The sequence below is a fragment of the Myxine glutinosa genome, chromosome 1 (assembly GCF_964187855.1).
Source record: "Myxine glutinosa chromosome 1, kmMyxGlut1.1, whole genome shotgun sequence".
In the NCBI taxonomy this organism is placed as follows: domain Eukaryota; kingdom Metazoa; phylum Chordata; class Myxini; order Myxiniformes; family Myxinidae; genus Myxine; species Myxine glutinosa.
In genome coordinates this window covers 187,497,443-187,517,114 of record NC_136261.1, presented here as the reverse complement: position 1 = coordinate 187,517,114, position 19,672 = coordinate 187,497,443, and the positions used below count along the sequence as shown (strand labels likewise).

At 49.0% G+C, this 19,672-nt stretch overlaps 1 protein-coding gene across 1 annotated transcript in view; it reads left to right on the top strand.

The window, feature by feature from the left end:
• The first annotated feature begins 2,038 nt into the window (after positions 1-2,038).
• NOP53 (NOP53 ribosome biogenesis factor) overlaps positions 2,039-19,672 on the top strand; it is a 33,562-nt gene continuing 15,928 nt past the window's right edge. Inside the window, exons 1-6 of the mRNA XM_068123755.2 lie at positions 2,039-2,233; positions 2,541-2,605; positions 17,804-17,879; positions 18,063-18,241; positions 18,390-18,460; positions 18,590-18,685. Coding sequence (XP_067979856.2) covers positions 2,040-2,233; positions 2,541-2,605; positions 17,804-17,879; positions 18,063-18,241; positions 18,390-18,460; positions 18,590-18,685 — 681 coding nt within the window. The 5' untranslated portion in view covers position 2,039. The remainder of the gene's footprint in view (positions 2,234-2,540; positions 2,606-17,803; positions 17,880-18,062; positions 18,242-18,389; positions 18,461-18,589; positions 18,686-19,672) is intronic.

The following is a 19,672-nucleotide window of genomic DNA, read 5'->3' as shown; positions in this document are numbered from 1 at the left end:
TTCCTCTTTTCTCCCACCTCTGGAACAAACTCCCTCACTCTCTTCAATCCCACTCCACCCTCCAGGTCTTTAAAACAGCTGTTCACCACCATCTCTTATCCTCCCCCATCCAAAACCTTGATCTTTTCTACCCCCGCTAATTTCGGTCCCCTTGTGTTTTATACCTCTCGCCCCCCCTCCCCCTTCCCACGCCTCCTCCCCCCAAGCCCTCTCCCTTCCACACTTCTCCCTGCTCTCAAATGTTGTGGTTGTGTGCTTCCCCTTCTCTCCCCATCTTGTCTTCCGCTCCCTCTTTTTGTATATTTTGTTTGTCTGGTTGATTTGTTTGTGAAATAAATGTTAGCTCTTCCACGAGCCTCGATTCAGTATACAAAAAAAAAAAAATATTTCTCAAACATCTGAATGGGAAAATTTGAAACTTGGCACATTGTCAAGTACTCCCAATGGGGAACAAAAGCATGATAATGACGACATCATAAGCGAAGTGGTATACCAGCCAAAAATGTTTCAATCAAATTCCTTATCCTAAAAATCTGAAATTGCATGCACATGATATATGACCCATTTGTATTGAAATATTAAATGTATGACATCATAGGTCACATGGTTTGGCAGCCATATTGGATTGAAGGAAAATATTAAATAATTATATCTCTTAAACCGCTCACCCTATCGATGCGAAATTTTACAAGTATCATCTCACAGCACTGTTGCATATAGTTTGAAAATTATGATGTCGTAGGGCATGTGGTTTGGCAGCCATATTGGATAGAAAAACGAACCTTATCCGATCAACATGAAACTTCACAAACGTGATCCCCTACCCATACATATTCAAAGTGTACATTTTTGTAGGTCACATGTCATGTGGTGTGACAGCCATATTAGCTTGAAAACCGATATTAAAAAAAAATCCCTTCTCTGAAACTGCTTCACCTATCGATGTGAAACCTGTCATGTCTGGTAAAAATGTGATACTTGAGAACAGCTGAAGGGATTTAAACAAAACTTGTTTATTTTTAGGACAGCGAACGATGACATCCACCCGTTGTGGGACTATGCGTAGGCATATTGGCGACAGTCGCATTGTTCTAGTCACCCCCCAGCCCAAATTGGGCTAAGGGGTATTGTCGTCCGGGTGTCCGGGCGTCCATCAACTTTTGGTTTCCGTCAATTTCAAGGAGAACGGCTTGTCTGATTAAATCCATTTTTGCAGTGTGTGTTGGGGTTGAGTAGAGGAAGGTCCCTTTCGAAAATGGGCGCGCTGGGATTTTCAATATGGCCGCCACGGCAGCCATCTTGAAATTGATTTCCACCATGCATGGGCTGAGGGGTTACGCCCGCTTTGCGGTGCTATTTATTTTTTACTTAGAATACAAAAGATCGAACTCTGCATCACGTTTCCATAATGATTTTTTTCAGAGATCTGAGAACATATGTTTCAATGTTTTGAATTCCCAAATCACGAATTTCCACTCTGAAATACCTTTTTTTCCCAAAGATGAAGATTTGATTTTGATGGTGCTGGCTTTCCTAAACGCAACATGAAATCTTCTTGCGTCTGTTTCATCGTCGTCTATGTGTTTCTCTTCTCGTGGTACCGTGGCACTGCTACCAGCCTCTCTTCCACTGTAAATGGACTGGTGTCTGCCATCTTGTTTTAATGCATCCTTCCTTATGCATTATCTGAAAAAAACTACATTTAATATATACATGGTACGTATACAGTAAGCAAATCTTTAGAAAGAGGAAGGCGAGATTTTGTCATTATTTAAAGGATTCCGAAGTTTTTATTTTCCTGGTTTTGATTTTATCATCACATTTTATTTTTTAAGTAGTATCTCGCCGAGATTTGCTAGTATTTCTTGAGGTATATCGCAGCATTTTTGTTTGCTCGGTTGGCACTTGCTGTATCGTTTTGGGTTATGTATAATAGCTTTAAACGTATAAATGAAAACAGTCTTTTTTACATATACTTATAAACTTCTGAGAGATTATGTCTTTGTCTGAATATCTTTGAGACAATAAATATGAAAAAGATGGTGATAGTGATGAAGGTAATATCCGGTAAAATGGCCGGAGCGGCCGTGGTCGGCGTTTCGCCTCGTGTGTCTGGGATCTCTCGGCGCAGTCGGGTGAACAAAAATAAGAAGAAGAACTGGACGAAGTACAGCGACGTGCGCGATGTGGACGAGTTTCTTGACGATGTGCGACTCCAGGAGAGGACAGTGGGGTAAGGTTCTGGTTTCGGACCTGAAACAGGCAGGATTGCTGAGATGGTGTGGTGGATGTTCACACACTCGCCTCTCGGCTCTAAGCTGTCTATCCTGGGTTCGAATCCCGACCTAGTTATAAACTGTCATTCCGGTGTTTCACACGCATGGTGATTTATCAATGTGTGTGCCATCCCTCGGATGCATGTTAAGCTGGTTGTCCCATCTGCTAGCATGGGTTGGTGGATGTTAAAGATCCCACGGTGTTCGTCGCGAAGAGTAGGCGAGCCATATGTACTTGTAATCCCGGTGTTCTGCTTCCTGCAGGGGTTTGGTACGTGACGAGCCAGATGAGAAGCTCTTCTTTGTGGATAAACGAAAGAAGCGGAAAGGTAAAGGATGTTTCTGACTTGGAGATGCGAATAAACGTGGAAGAGGTCCACGTTGTGCTTAATTCTTCTCTTTCTTTATCTGTATCTATGGCGAGGTGAACTCGTGCAAATTGTTTATGAATCGGGCTCACTCGGCCTCACCTGGATGGGTTTGAGGATAGAGATCCAGATCCAGATCCGGATACAAGAAAAAAAATTTAAAAAGTGATTCTTCACCATTGAGTGATGGGACCAAAAACAATATCCTGGTATTATGATCAGTTTTGTTTAAGTCCGGGTTACGTTCCTGAAAACGCAACTTTAATTAATACAACTTAAACTGATCAGCTATTTCCCATAGTAATTAACTAAAATACAGGCGATACATTCCAGCACTCCAAAACTCCATATGGAAAGTCTTAATAAATCACAAGTTGTACAATTTAATGAGAAGAATAACACAAAACAATAACGGCACTCGGTAGAGAGCACGCTTACTTCCGCCTGGTTCGCCATAATCACTCAATGGTGAAGAATCACTTAAAAAATTCTACTGGCTGGATCTGGATCCGGATCTTCACCAAAATTTTATCGATTCTTCCTTGTCACACACACAACCTGTCCAACAAGTTTCGTCCAAATCCATCCATAACTTTTTGAGATATCCTTCTATGTATCATTTTTTGCCCTTTCTCCCAATGGTGAAGAATCACTTAAATATTTTAATAATTCTCATATCCGAATCCACATTCAGATCTTCACCACAATCAAATTGATTCTTCCTTGTCAGACACCAAACCGGTCCACCAAGTTTCGTCCAAATCCGTCCACAACTTTTTGAGATATTCGACAATGTATGCATCGTTTTTGGCCCTATTTCCCAATGGTGAAGAATCACTTTAAAAATTTTAATAATTCTCATATCCGAATCCATCTTCACATCTTCACCACAATCAAATTGATTCTTCCTTGTCAGACACCAAACCGGTCCACCAAGTTTCGTCCGAATCCATCCACAACTTTTTGAGATATTCGACAATGTATTGTTACAGACGTGGCTTGGATGTTATTCACCGAGCGGTTTTGGGATGACCACGTCTGCACAAGATTATACTCGATATTATACCCGAACGTTGACTAGTCGCGCGATGCTAGGTCAATGAAGGAACAGACACACGGCTGGGATTAAAATGACGACACCAGGGATACGGTTCTCAAGACCTCCGGAGGAGATTATATTCGTGCGGAAGGTCAGATTACAGGGACGAGAGGTACAGCACAGAAAGGTGGGCACTTAGACACAACCTTATTTTAACCCCAACAGACGACAGGCAAACGGGACAAGGCTGACTCACACGGGGATTGATAGCAGGAAAGCGGGTATCGATGGCTCCAGGTGCACCTGGGCTCAGGGCAGAATCGACCCGGTTCGGTCCGGTCCAAAGATGCGGGGAGGTATCGTCGCGCTGGGGGTGGCGGTGGCTTCCTCTGCTCTCCGTAGTTCAGGCGCATCTGACGTCACGTCCGCTACGTGGCCGCGTATATCCGGCGGGGAGTGACACGCCCTCAGCTCGTCAGCTCCGCCTCGTGGAATCGGCACGTTGCTTCTCATTGGGTGCGTGCGGGGGGGTTGCCGGCTCCGCCCCTGACGAGGAGCTGACAAGGAGCCCCTTCGTGGTAACCCCGTGGAGCGCATGGTCTGGAGCGCATCGTCTGGAGCGCATTGTCGATGGCGGCGAACCGAGCCGGTGGGAGGACGCACACTCCCCCCCGCGCAGCGCCCCTCTGTTGTTGTAGACGGGGAAGAAGATGGGAGGAGGTACGGGAAAGGTCCTAAACTCTCTACTGGTGCCATATAATCACATTCTGGTGCAACGAAGAGTCATAATTAATGGAAACGAGTCCTTAACTGACATAGACTAAGAATAACTAGCAAGATGTCCGAAAGTTGTCTACGTGTGATGCGGTGGACCTGGGCACGACATTTAATGGGGGAAAAAGGGGAAGGTCGGCTCTACTGATTGTTGTTTACAGACAATGGGACTAGGGAATGGGGGATTGGGGATAGTTGGGGAGTATTGGGGAAAATAGGGGAATATTTACAAGCGGATATGGAGGCCAAATTCCATATTCGCAACATTGCACCCTTCTCTACCCTCGGGGCGTCCCGACCCGATAAATTTTTACCTACTTTAGTGTGGCACGCAATGTAGTTCCCTCTACTATTAACTCTACCCTGAGTGCGACAGTTTTACAGATATTCACAAATGAGTAAATATGTCCCCCTGCGACGTTGCACCCTTCTCCTCTCAGAAACACACCCACAGGATAACCGAATCCGGAAAGAATTCTCAAACTAAACATACAGCCGGTAGGGAGCATTATTTACACAAGACTACGCCGATATTTACACTACGATCCAGGACCTGTTTTTTTGGAGGAACACATGCAGATGTTATGCATAGAGAGAGCACGCTTGCCAGCATCGATACACCAACCCACGAGTGCTCTGTGGCCGACGGCCTTTAATAACGTGCAGAGCACCCCTTCCAAGCATCAAGCACCACCCCATCACACAGTGAGCACCATCCGGTGCACCAATAAAGTGTTTATAAATCATTGTGTGGTGTCGCAGCCGGCCGATGTTCTGCCGCTGGTCTTGCCTTCGTGTGGTGCACTTGGCCTTCTTACTTCTTTTCAAAAATAAAGAAAGGCGCCAACCGCGTCCCTTTCTGTATTTTGGCCTTCAGTGGTGTCAACTATAAGTGGTTCACCTGTTTGGCATAGGTGCCACGTTGACCCATAGGTCCTTCCACGGGTGGTGCTTGGCCGCAAAAGAACTGCGGTCCATTGTGGGTGGCCACAAACATTGCGGTCCGTATGGTGTATCGATCCAAGCAGCAAGCAGCGAAAGTGCAGGCCCACAACTGCGTAGCCAGCACCGCTCTCTCCTCTCTCTCTACCCCAAAGCCAGATCCTCGGAGGTGGGAGACAAAAGAAGAAGACAAGTGAGTAAGGTGGTAAGGGCGCAAAAGTGCACGCAATATAAGATGATGCACACTGGGGGCACATGGGAACCAGGTGAGACAGGTACGTTCCTATCGTACGCCCCCCCCACCAGGTAACCTACATGGCCCCTCCCTTACCCCTTACTGTATCCACAAAACTCAACACTACCCATAAACATCTATTTTACAAATCAACAAACATCCCTACTGTCTTCCCCGTTCCTCCCATAAACCAAATTCGTCTTCTCTCCCTCCTAACCAATCAAATTTGCCATTTTCAACTCTCATCAAAATTTGCCATTTTCAACTCAACATCAAAATTTGCCATTACCAATTCATCATCAGTCCCTCCTAGGGAGGGAGAGATGGAATCACCCCAATGTCTCATCCACGTCGTGATGCGTCTCACCAATCCACACAGCAATTCTCATTTCCTGCAACAAAACAAAGAAAACACAGGTGTGGAGTCATCATCATCACCACAGGTAAGTGGCTGCGTATGGTGCGACAGGTTCATCAATCCTAACTATTTCCTAAGTGACTTTAACAACTTTACACTACCCGGGGTCTTTCTCCGGCCAAACCATTGGCCCTCTTACACTATGGGTTCTAAAAACCAATTCCCATTGGCCAAACTGTGGTGCTCTTCAATTTGGGGTCTCACTCCCCCGATTCATCTCCCGGTGCCCTCGTACAATTTCTGGGCTGCGACGTGTACCTCTCCCAGTGGGTCTACCCACCTGCACACCTCCACCACTGCAGTTGCCTCCGAGCTTACCTGCTCCTTACCCTAACCTAACTACCAGGGGAAGGCCCTCTGGCACTCTCCCCACTCGGTGCCCTCTCTGGCACTGGGCTACCCGGGTCCATCCTCCGGATCCTCGGGCCCCCTCCACAACTCTACCGGCTCCCAGAGCCCACCTGCGGCCTCACCTGGCCGACATCCTCACAGTGGTGGAGTGCCCAACCAACTACACACACTAACAGGCTACACGCCCCGCCATTTCCACAACACTAATGCACCCATTCACAACACCATTCTGCAACCGCACCACAAATGCCAATATCCAACCACAACTTACCTATACCCTCTACCTAACACTTACACTACCCGCCCCGGGTATTCGTGAAAGGGGTCCACTCTTCCCCCATCCACACCTTCGCACCATGCACACCACTCCGTACCACTTACTCCAACTCTCTCCACACACCTGTACTTGCACACCTGTGCTCTCACACTTGGTGCCACCTGCACCCTTCTCTCCCCAAGCGCATTCGCGCTGATCCACAACACTTACTACTCATACACTGCTCCACACACCTGTCCAGTTGCACACCTGTGCAATCACACCTGTTCAATTCTCACACACACGGCATCATCTCAGCTAACTACTCCCTTCTGAAACTTGCGCTTCCCAGTCGTCCCTTTAAACTATTGCGCTCCCACGTCATTATCATCCATACTAATCTACCTGCTTCCCCACTACAGGTATCAGTCACTAACTAAACTTATCGTCACCTAATGTCATCTTCGCTAGATCCCTACACACAATATTCTAACCCACCCGGGCTAGTTTTCACTGCCATACACCCCATAAACTATTGCTCCTTTGCCCCCCCATGGGAAGGGTGGCAGGGGTGCCAGCCTTACCCACCGGGCCCATCGCTCCTCAATCCCCCAGTCCTCTGGCACTAATAAGCCCCCCTTATTCAGAGGTACTGGGTCCCGCCTCGGCATCTAAAGCCGAGGCAATCCACGGGGGCGCCTGCTCGCCGGTGTAAGGTCTTATCCGGTCGGCGTGGACGATCCGAGGGAGGGCTCGTGGCCCCATTTTGATCTTAATGACCACGTCACAGATTTGCGACAGGACGACTCCTGGGCCTTGCCAGGGGGAGGTGAGTTTTGGGCACCTCCCCTTCCGCCTCCGGGGATTAAAGAACCAAATCTTCATCCCCGGAGCGTATTGACTCCCCTGGCTCCGGTCGTCGTACCTGCGCTTCATCTTTTCCCCCGCCAGATGGAGTTGGCGGCGGGCGAAGGCATGGACTAGCTCCATGCCTTCCTCTAGGTGACGTGCGTACCCCTCCCTCGGCGGGTTAACCACTGTGTCTGGCACGGGACCGCATAGCAAGTCGGCGGGAGCCCGTAACTCCCGCCCATACATAAGCAACGCTGGACTGCATGCGGTGGCCCCGTGCTGGCTGGTTCGGTAGGCCATGAGCAAGTAAGGGAGATGTTCGTCCCAGTCATCCTGACGGGTGGTGGTGAACAGTGCCAGTTGTTGGATTAGAGTTCGATTGAATCTTTCCACCATCCCGTCAGATTGAGGTCTTAAAGGCGTTGTTCTGGTTTTCCGAATTGACAGGAGACTGCACACATCTTTTAGCAATTTGCTCTCAAAATTTCGTCCCTGGTCGGTGTGCAACTCCTGTGGAATCCCATCCCGGCACACAAATCCTTCCACGAAGGCCTGCGCTACCACCCCTGCTTCTTGATTGGGGAGGGCGTAGGCCTCCGGCCACTTGGTGAAATAGTCCATTACAACGAGGATATACTTATTACCTTGGCGGGTGCGGGGCAGCGGTCCTAGAATATCCATAGCCACCCGCTCAAGGGGGGCCCCCACCTGATGTAATTGAAGGGGGGCCCTCATCCTCCGTGCTGGTCCCTTTTTGGCAGAACAGGCGTCGCATCTCCGACACCAGTCCTGTATGTCGCGCCCCATATTCACCCAATAGAACCTCCGGCGGACCCGAGATATTGTCTTTGTCCTGCCCAAATGGCCGCCGGAGCGGGTACCATGCACCTGTTGCAATATGACGTTCTTGAATTTGTCAGGGACTATCACCAGCCAGGAAGTTCGATCAGAGGGAACCTCCACCCACTTGCGATACAAGATGTTGCCTTTCAATTCCAGGGTCTGCCACTGAGCCCAATATGCCTTTGTTTGTGCCCCGAGGGGGGTGACCTCTTCCCCCTTTGGTCTTTGCCCCAATTTGACCCAATTGAACACTGGCCCCAGGACAGGATCCTCCTGCTGGGCCGTGCTCCATGCCAAAGTTCCGAATTCCTCATCTGCAGTTAGTGGCAAAATTGGCCCTCTCACCCGGGTTGCCCGGACAACGAGGGTCGGGTCCGAATCGCCCAATTGTTCCCTCTCCTCGTGTCTCGCACAAAATTTGCAGTTTTCTCCCAGACAAGGACGCCGAGAGAGTGCGTCCGCATTACCATGGGCCTTCCCGGCCCTATGGGCCACATCAAAATCGTACTGCTGCAACTTTTCCAACCACCTTGCAATTTGGCCCTCCGGTTCCTTGAACCGAAGGAGCCATTGCAAGGAGGAATGGTCAGTTCTAACCAAAAATTTCCGCCCGTACAGGTACGGGTGGAAATGGTTCATGGCAGCCAGCATAGCCAATAACTCTTTGCGAGTGACGCAATAATTTCTCTCGGGCCTACTTAAGGCCCGACTATAATAACCAATCACTCTCTCCACGCCCTCCTGTGTCTGAGACAAAACTGCGCCCAATCCTTCCTGGCTCGCATCCGTGTCCAGGGTAAATGTCCCGTCACTAGTGGGGTAAGCTAGAAGGGGTGCGGATGTTAGACACCCCTTCAATTTTTGGAAGGCCTCGTGGCACTCCCATGTCCAATTAAATCGCGTCCCCTTCTCCGTAAGCCGGTGGAGGGGACGGGCCAACTCCGCAAATTTCGCCACAAAGCGCCGGTAGTAGGAGCAGAGTCCCAAAAATCCCCGCACCTCTTTGATGGTACGTGGTGCGGGCCACTCCTCTACCGCTTTAATTTTGTCTGGGTCCGTTTTTACCCCCTCGCGGCCAATCACGTGACCTAGATAGGCCACCTCTCTTGCAAACAAAGTGCACTTGCTCGGGTTCAGCTTCAACCCTGCCTGTCTGAGGCACCCGAACACCTGGTCCAAATTAGCTACTGCCTGGGGGAACGTTTGGGCATGTACCAGGACGTCATCCAGGTACACCAGGCATGACTGCCATGGCATGCCGCCTAGTACATGCTCCATCAATCTTTCAAAGGTGGCGGGGGCGTTACACAAACCAAACGGCATCACAGTAAACTGATACAGTCCCTTACCTGTGGAAAATGCCGTTTTCTCCTTCCCTGCCCTATCCATCTCCACCTGCCAATACCCACTCTTGAGGTCCAAAGTTGTGAACCAATTTGAGCCCGCAACGGCATCGAGGGTGTCATCAATCCTTGGCAGGGGATATGAGTCCTTGAGTGTCACGTTGTTTAGCTGGCGATAGTCCACGCAGAACCGCGTGGTCCCATCCTTCTTTTTGACCAGCACAACAGGTGACATCCAAGGACTTCCCGAGGGCTCGATCACACCTGCGTCGAGCATTTTTTCAACCTGCTCGTCAGCTTCCGCCCTCTTGCTCCAAGGGAGCCGTCGGGCGGCCTGACGAATAGGCCGGGCCTCACCGGTGTGGATCTGATGTTTCACCAGGCCCGTACGTCCAATATCCTCGGTGGACAGGGAGAAGAGGTCCAAATGGGACCCAACCAGTTTGTGTAAGGCCTCCCTCTGGGTACCTCCCAACTCTATGCTGCTACGATTTACCATCTCGCAAATGGGATCGGGCCAATTCCTACTTGTTATTGAAGGCTCCCCCCGGGGTCGGCTCGGCTGGACGTTCTCGCCCCTCACTGTCGCGACTTCCTCAACGGGGGTGCAGCCAGCTACCCTCGTGCCCCCTACTATAGTGGTTCTGTACGCATATTTATTACTCGGACGGCCACTACCGGTCCGTCCGTTTTTACAAGGGTGCGGCCCACGATTAAACCCGGTATGGACTGCGCTGCCACCGGTTCGACCAGGCCGCAGGACTCCTGCCATGTTGGGCGAGCTGCCCACCGGGCCGGCACTATCGCCTCGGCCCTTGGGGGGATGGTCACGGCCTCGGAAGCCTCCAGCTCCGCTCTCTCGGCCGTGCTCACTCCCCCTAACGGCAGCTCTTCTACTCCCACCTGCAGGATCCCCCGGCACAAGTCGATTTTACAACCGCTGGCAGTCAACAGGTCCAACCCTATTAAACATGGGTCGCACACCTCCGCCACCCAAACATCTATCTCCCTCCTTACCGACCCTAACTTGAGGGTCACAGAACCACGCCCTATGATCGGGGCCGTTACCCCGGTAGCAAGCTGCAAACTATAATTTTGCAGGCGCTGGATCTTATCCCAGCCACCTGCGCTCGAATCAAGGACCACAGGGCTGATGATCGTGGCGCTAGCTCCTGTGTCCACTACGGCGTCTACCCCCACGCCGGCAATTTTGCATCTAATTGTCAGGCTACCGGTTCCAATTTGGCCACAATAAATGACCTGTCGCGTCAATGAGGGCTCTCCTCCATCCTCTACTGCCGAACACCGCCCTACGTGCCCGACACCTTCTAGTTTCCCGGGGTCTGGCGGGGGGGGGGTGTCTGGGGTCGGCTAACCCGCTCCCCCCTGGGCGGAGTTGAGGACCTCAACTGCCGGGGATCATCCCGGCGCGCGTTTCGACAGTGCCGCGCCAGGTGACCCACGTGGTTGCAGGTATAGCACCTCACCTGATAAGGTGCTTGCCTCCGGAATTCCAAATTCCCCCCCCTGTAGGTCCGAATTGGATTACCCGCTCGTGGTCCACCGCGGGCCACCTCCGGGGCCGCCTGCCATGGTCCAGGTCCTGCCAGGCGCTGGTCCACCAGCCTCCGGACCATGCCCGCCAGGTCAGGACCCACGTCGGGGGCGGGCCCCCTAAGGGGTCCGCCCTCCATCGGGGGTCCCACCTGGCGGACCGCCATTGCGAGACGCTCGCCCCCCCGGGCCAGGGGCCTCGCTGCTTCCCAACGGGCCGCAGCGTCAGCCGCCTGGCTCAGAGTCTGCGGGCGCCACATGGCGAGCTGTTGCCGGAGCTCAATATCCGGGAGGGCCTGGATAAAATGGTCCAGCGCCAGGCTTTCCCGGGAATCCGCTGCCATGCTAGCATGTGCGATCCCCACCGCGCGGCGAATGTCGTGGGCAAGTTCCCCGATGGCTTCCTGGGGCTTGCGCTTTCGCAGCGCGAGCTGAGCTTTAACAAGCTCGCTCTGCTGTTCTATTCCAAATCGATTAATTAGGGCGTCGCGGAGGGCTGGCAGGGTGAGAGCACCCGCTGGTAATGCCGTCAGCACCTCCGCCGCCGCGCCGCGCAATGCGGCCACCAGGTGTACTCCACCTTCGTCCTCACCCCAACCGTTACCCTTACACACACAGTCGAACTGCGCCAGGTACGCGCGTAGATCACTCTTGCCGTCATACGGCGCGAGTGGGACCTTGTGGGACCACCTCGTATGCGAGTCGTTGCCCGCCGGCCGGACCCCGTGCGTCGCCCCTTGCGGGGTCAGCGCGGGGCCGAACCGGCCGGGCCCCCACAGTACATTACCCCCAAGGGGCTCTCGTGCCTCCCCGGTCCCTCCAACAACTACCCCTGTTGGTGTCGATGCATGGGTCACACCCCCGCAACCCGCTACCCATTCCATACCACCACAACCTTGCTCACCCACACCTCGCACCTCTCGTTCCATACCCTCCGGACCAGCCATACACCTCACTCGTGGCCTCTCACGAACATCCGGGTCTATCTCGACCCCCAAGCTTATTAAATCACCTGGCGCATCATACGCACGACCATATTGGTCACCACTTACACCGGGTTCTCTTTCTCTTCGCTTCTCCTCCATCACCTGCGAATCCCTCATCCGGTTAATGAGCACATCATCACGATCCGAACACAGACTTTGGACCAATTCTTTTACTTCCTCCTTTATCTCTTTCTTATCCTCTCTCCGTCGCTTCTTAATTTCGCTCACCCCTTCTTCCACTTCTTCTAATTTTTGCTTCATTTCCTTCATCTCTTCGTGCGCCCCTTTAAGTTCTTCCTCTAACTCCACTTTATTTTTTTCTATGTGCTCCCGCACCTCCCGCTCTTTAACCTCCATCACCTCTACCACCTGGTCCATTTTCCTCGTCAGGTTCTCATGTACCGTCTGACACTCTTTTTTAATTACCCCTACGTCCTTTTTTATCTCCTTCTGTGTCGATTTTAAACCCTCTATTACCGCTGTGTTCTTCTTTACCTGGTCCCCCAACTCCTTTTGTCCCACTGTCAGTTGTTCTACTCCCAGCGTCAACTCCTCTATACCCCCTTGCAATTTTACAGTCCCCTTTCTCACCTCCTTCTCCATGCGCTCCTTACAGTGCCTCACCTCCTCGCGCACTCCTCCGACCTCCTCACTCACTCCTCTCCTGATCTCCTCTCCCATCACTTGCATCTCCTGCCCAGATGCCACCCTCATCTGCTCCATTTCCTCCCTGTGAGCATCCAGTTTGGTTTCTACCCCCATTCTGACCCCCTCTATCTGCTGCCCCATTTGGTTAACTTCCCTTTCCGCTTGGTCCCTCATGTCCCTCAATTTGCCTTCCATGGTGTTTTCTAACCCCTCTAACCCTTTTTGCATGCCTTCCATTTGATTCTCTTGAGCGGCCATTCTGTTTTCTACCCCCGTTAACCCCTCCTGTATTTCCCCTAATCTATCGTCTAATTTCCCAAATTTCATGTCTAATCCCTTAAAATTATTGTCTAATCCCTTAAAATTATTGTCTAATCCCTCACTGGTACCCCTCGCTTCGTCCCTCATTACCCCTATTTTGCCCTCCAATCGCTCACCCTGAGCATCCATCCGGTTCCCCATTACCCCCATTTGGTCCTCCAATCGCTCACCCTGAGCATCCATCCGGTTCCCCATTACCCCCATTTGGTCCTCCAATCGCTCACCCTGAGCATCCATCCGGTTCCCCATCCGCTCACTATCAGCCCTCATTCCCATCATTATTCTGCTTTCCATTTCTTCATTATTCTTGTCCATAAGGGCCTTCATTTGCATAAAAAACAAGTTCAAATCCACCGGGGGCGCTGCCACGGTCGCTGGCGCGGTGATCAGCGAGGCGCCATTTTGCGCGCCCGCTTCTTCGTGCGTGACGGCGCTATTTTGCGAACCTGCCGCCCTCACTGCTTCGCTCTCCTCCTGTCCCTCATTTTGGTCCTGGATCGACCCTACCTCTCTCCTCTACCGGACCCCAGCTGTCTTGATCCGCCATAGCGCGACTTTCAAAATTCGGTTTTTTTTTTGTTTTTTTTTCGTAAAACAAATTCAAATTTCGGCCGTTATAATTTCGCGCGGGAAACGCGCTCCGAATCGATTCTAACTGTTACAAATTTGGGCCTAATAAATTTAGTCCCGGGTTCGAATTCCACTCCTCGACACCAATTGTTACAGACGTGGCTTGGATGTTATTCACCGAGCGGTTTTGGGATGACCACGTCTGCACAAGATTATACTCGATATTATACCCGAACGTTGACTAGTCGCGCGATGCTAGGTCAATGAAGGAACAGACACACGGCTGGGATTAAAATGACGACACCAGGGATACGGTTCTCAAGACCTCCGGAGGAGATTATATTCGTGCGGAAGGTCAGATTACAGGGACGAGAGGTACAGCACAGAAAGGTGGGCACTTAGACACAACCTTATTTTAACCCCAACAGACGACAGGCAAACGGGACAAGGCTGACTCACACGGGGATTGATAGCAGGAAAGCGGGTATCGATGGCTCCAGGTGCACCTGGGCTCAGGGCAGAATCGACCCGGTTCGGTCCGGTCCAAAGATGCGGGGAGGTATCGTCGCGCTGGGGGTGGCGGTGGCTTCCTCTGCTCTCCGTAGTTCAGGCGCATCTGACGTCACGTCCGCTACGTGGCCGCGTATATCCGGCGGGGAGTGACACGCCCTCAGCTCGTCAGCTCCGCCTCGTGGAATCGGCACGTTGCTTCTCATTGGGTGCGTGCGGGGGGGTTACCGGCTCCGCCCCTGACGAGGAGCTGACAAGGAGCCCCTTCGTGGTAACCCCGTGGAGCGCATGGTCTGGAGCGCATCGTCTGGAGCGCATTGTCGATGGCGGCGAACCGAGCCGGTGGGAGGACGCACACTCCCCCCCGCGCAGCGCCCCTCTGTTGTTGTAGACGGGGAAGAAGATGGGAGGAGGTACGGGAAAGGTCCTAAACTCACTACTGGTGCCATATAATCACATTCTGGTGTAACGAAGAGTCATAATTAATGGAAACGAGTCCTTAACTGACATAGACTAAGAATAACTAGCAAGATGTCCGAAAGTTGTCTACGTGTGATGCGGTGGACCTGGGCACGACATTTAATGGGGGAAAAAGGGGAAGGTCGGCTCTACTGATTGTTGTTTACAGACAATGGGACTAGGGAATGGGGGATTGGGGATAGTTGGGGAGTATTGGGGAAAATAGGGGAATATTTACAAGCGGATATGGAGGCCAAATTCCATATTCGCAACAGTATGCATCGTTTTTGGCCCCATCTCCCAATGGTGAAGAATCACTTTAAAAATTCTACGAGCCGGATCCAAATCTGGATCTTCACCAAAATCTAATCATTTGTCCTTGTCACATACGCTACATCTCTGCCAAATTCCGTCCAAATCCGTCCACAACTTTTTGAGATATCTTGTTCACAAACAAACAAATGGACAGACAGGGGTGAAAACATAAGCTCCATCCACCTTTGGTGGCAGAGGTAATAATCGAGGAAAGTAAGTGCAATTTACACACAAATATAATTTATTCCTTCCTTGCCCCTAAATGTGTGGACCTAAAACATCCGAGGTCTCCGCTCCGAGCTGACAGATCTTTCAATCCAGGCCGCTGCCCTTAAACCGGAAATCATCTGTTTAACACGATCTCTCCTCTTACAGGGCATCTCTTACTCCTCCTTGTCTCTCCCTGGCTCATTGTCCCCTCAGGTGTGATCAACCTGAACCCATACTTGAGGCCGAGTCGCACTTTACAACAAGAACTCCATTTCTCACTCTGTGTACTGCTCGTACACATCCCAAACCCTAGGAGTAAACTTGACAAAAACGACTGTTAAAAAAACTTGTACATTTTATTCATTTGTGTTCTCCATATTCTCATAATAAAGCTTTGTTGCACATTTGATAACAAAAGCTCAGGTGGTTAAAAAAAGTTGTAGCCTGGACAGAGATACTGAAGCTAAATAATATATAAATAAACACAAAAGCGATTTTTAAACATAATAATAATAATACTAGTACCCTACTGCAAAGCCGCAATGAGCCGGCGAAGCCAAAGCCTCTTGCCACTATTTTACACCACTATGGCATCAGTAGGTTAGGTAGTTGGTAGTAGGTAGGTGTAGTAAGTACTGTACATAGTTCAAAATGACACCATTTGCATTCTGGATGAGATTAAAATTTATAAAATTTACTTATTGATTAATTCGGTGAATTCCGTCTCAACTTCGGATATTTCTGGCCGTGAAAAACTATCCCCTATGGCCACGAGATTTCTAAAAAATAATTCTTCGTCAATTTTAGAATATTTGATGCCGTTTTCAGCCTCCGAAACGCGGTAATAAGCTTTAAAAAAATATTTTTTCAAATGCTCGAATCTCATTGGTTCCGGTGTTTGGTGAAGATTTTCGTTGAAGATAACCAGGGCCCGGGGAACGAGGTTGGTCTCAAAGTATTTTAATTACACATTAGAGGTGCATAAGATTGTGAATCAAACAAAGACGGGTGAAACAAACTCCTATTGAACTTTTTCGCAATTTTTTATGCATACTTCCGCATCCGCAAGATGGTGGCCTCCATGGAGCGATTTGGTGCGTCAAAGCTTCGAAATTCTCAAAGGATCCAGCAAAATCTGGCTTTAAAAAAAGTATTTTAATTACAAATTAGAGGCGTGCATAAGATTGTGAATCAAACAAAGACGGGTGAAACAAACTCCTAATTGAACTTTTTCTCAATTTTTTATGCATACTTCCGCATCCGCAAGATGGTGGCCTCCATGGAGCGATTTGGTGCGTCAAAGCTTTGAAATTCTCAAAGGATCCAGCAAAATCTGGCTTTTCAACATAATACGCGTTCATTCACAACACCGGCTTCGCCGGCTAATAATAATAATAATAGAGGATTTAGAAAATGATGTTAAATGTGGAGATTTACCATCACATGAGATTAGAGGGTTTAGAAAATGATGTTAAATGTGGAGATTTACCATCACATGAGTTAGAGGGTTTAGAAAATGATGTTAAATGTACAGATTTACCATCACATGAGATTAGAGGGTTTAGAAAATGATGTTAAATGTGGAGATTTACCATCACATGAGATTAGAGGGTTTAGAAAATGATGTTAAATGTGGAGATTTACCATCACATGAGTTAGAGGGTTTAGAAAATGATGTTAAATGTGGAGATTTACCATCACATGAGTTAGAGGGTTTAGAAAATGATGTTAAATGTAGAGATTTACCATCACATGAGATTAGAGGGTTTAGAAAATGTTAAATGTACAAAAATTGGTACATTTTTATAACAAAAATAACAGAGGTACAATAACAAAAATTGGTTTGTCTCGCACTCGACGTGTTGCAGTGGAGCTGTTGCGGACTTTTCTCCATATTTCGCAATATATTTGTCAATAACTCAAACTGATAATAATGTCCCCTATTTGCTAACGTTAAAATTACGAGATGTAAACTGATATGACATAAACTGATCATTACTTGTATAGCACGATATCGCAAAAGGTTGTGAGGAATTATGACAAAACTAGGTGGAAGAGTTGGGTAGGTGACAAGAACAAGCCGATTCGATTTTGGTTCAGGTCCGGATGCAGATCGGGCCTACCAATGGGATACAAACCATGAACTGTTCAGCCTGGCGGAGGTTTGTGCTCTACCGAGTGTCAATCTCGTTGCTCTTGTTAAGGTCTTTCAGCATAACCTTCCCTCCCCCTTGCACAGATCTACCGACGTCCTTGTTCTCTACTGTTGTGCTTTTGTGCTTCCCTCTCTCTCCCCCTTTTGTCTCCCACTCCCTTCATTGTGTGTTTTATGCGTCTGTGCGGTTTCATGTTCAATGTGTTAGCTCTTACATGAGCCTCGATTCTATATTTTAAAAAAAACAACAAAAAAAACCCCTTAATGGTATCTCCATTTCCGTTTCAATGCCACCCAATATAAGCCTCTTGTTTCTCATGTAATTTTGTTTTCTTCACCTGTGTTTTACCTTCCTATATCTATCTCTTGATTTTACAGGTCGCAAGCTGAAGAACAAGCCTTTGAAAATTGACACAATTTTACTACCAAATTCCATGGTGAAACCACCGAAAAAGTGTGTTATCCTTTATGTTGTCGTCTTATCTTTTGTGGCTTTAGACACGTCCACGCGTGTAGGCAGATTCGTTTTATTCTGTACCCACTTTGCTCAACTTTATAGTAGTTGTGTAGCAGTTTTTGAGCTGCTACGTTGCCTTCACGTGAAAAAGGAGCAACGGCTTTGTGGTTCTTTTTGCAGTGTCCAGGCGCACCAGGTGCAAAATGGTCGCAAGCTTCGCCGTCACTTGGAGATGCAGGCCCGACTTCATGCGAGGGGCTTGCTTCCGCGCTGGCGGAAATCAAATCTCCCCCTTTCCAAGCCACCGGTTGAAGAACACACACTGGAAGAAGATTTTTATGACCTTTGGGACGACTCTGGTGTGTGGTGATGGAAAGCTGATTCTCAAAATAAGTAAATAAAGAGTTAATCACCATACCTAGCTTACATCCTTATTGTATTATTACACTACTTTTTTTTTTTTGAGTGCGGTATACTATTTCCTTAACTTATCTGCCATATCCATAGGTCCGCTTGCACGGAAGTTTGTTGGCCAAGATCCATGGTACTTGGAGAAAACGATGAAAACGCTCCCAAAGGTTGTGCTTTCACTTTTTCTCCAACATCTACCCCATTAATGGATGGCTCTATCATTTGTTACAATTGGTCTGGCACTCTCAAAAAACGATTGCATGCAATGTTAAAACATCTCCATTATGTCCTCGTAGGCCCCGGCTTTACGCAAACTGAGACCATCAGGTCTCGTTCACGTGGATGTTCCACATCCTGGCTGCTCCTACAATCCCAGCTACGAGCACCATCAGGTTAGTTATACAGAATGTTCCAAAAAGATCTGGCCAATGTTGGTTGTTAATATATTTAGTACCGCAAATGATACAACAATACTCCTTGTTTTATATGATACAGAAACTCATCAAGTTTTCTTTATTTTCAGGTCTGGTGGTTTAATGTAAAAGAAAATGGCGATAGGATAAAGGAGAAAAATCGGAGAAAGCTCAGTGCATCGAATGGTTCATCGAGACGAGATCCAACACGCAAGTTTAGCGTAATTTCCGTACAAGGTATGGAAGGAATCCACCATCACGGACTAGTATCAGAGAGTGGTACAAGAGGTTTTAAGAAGACTGGAAGTTGTCAGAACCCGAAAAGTCCCCCAAGAACAAGTGCAGCAGACTTTGAACAAGTGCGTGAATCATTTCAACAAGGTCTCAGAAAATCAATCTGATGCGCATCCAGAGAACTGGGACTACCAACCTTCATTGTACACAGGATTTTGCATGAAAGACTGAAGCTTTGTGCCTATAAGGTGCAGATTCTGCAGGAGCTCAAACCAAATGACAGATCCCAACGTAAGGTGTTTGCCTTGGAAATGCTCATTCGCATAGAGGTTGATGAAGATTACCTGAAAATAAAAGGTCATGTTCACAGAAGAAGCTTGTTTTCATGTATCGGGGAAGGTCAACCAGCACAATGTGAGGATCTGGAGCTCTGAAAACCCCCACGTGGTCATTGAGCACACACGCAACAATCCATAGGTCAATGTGTGGTGTGGCCTTCTCCATGACCGCTTGGTGGATCCGTTTTTCTACATGAAGGACACAGTGACCTCAACAATTTACATGAATATGTTGGAAGGACTCTCCTTCCCACAGATTGAAGACCTGCAACCCGATGTCATTTTTCAATGGGACAGCACTCCCCCTCATTGAGCCTTCGTCATTTGAGCCGTCCTGAATGAAAAGTTTCCAGGTCGCTGGATTGGCCGAGACGGACCAACCGTCTCGCCCCCA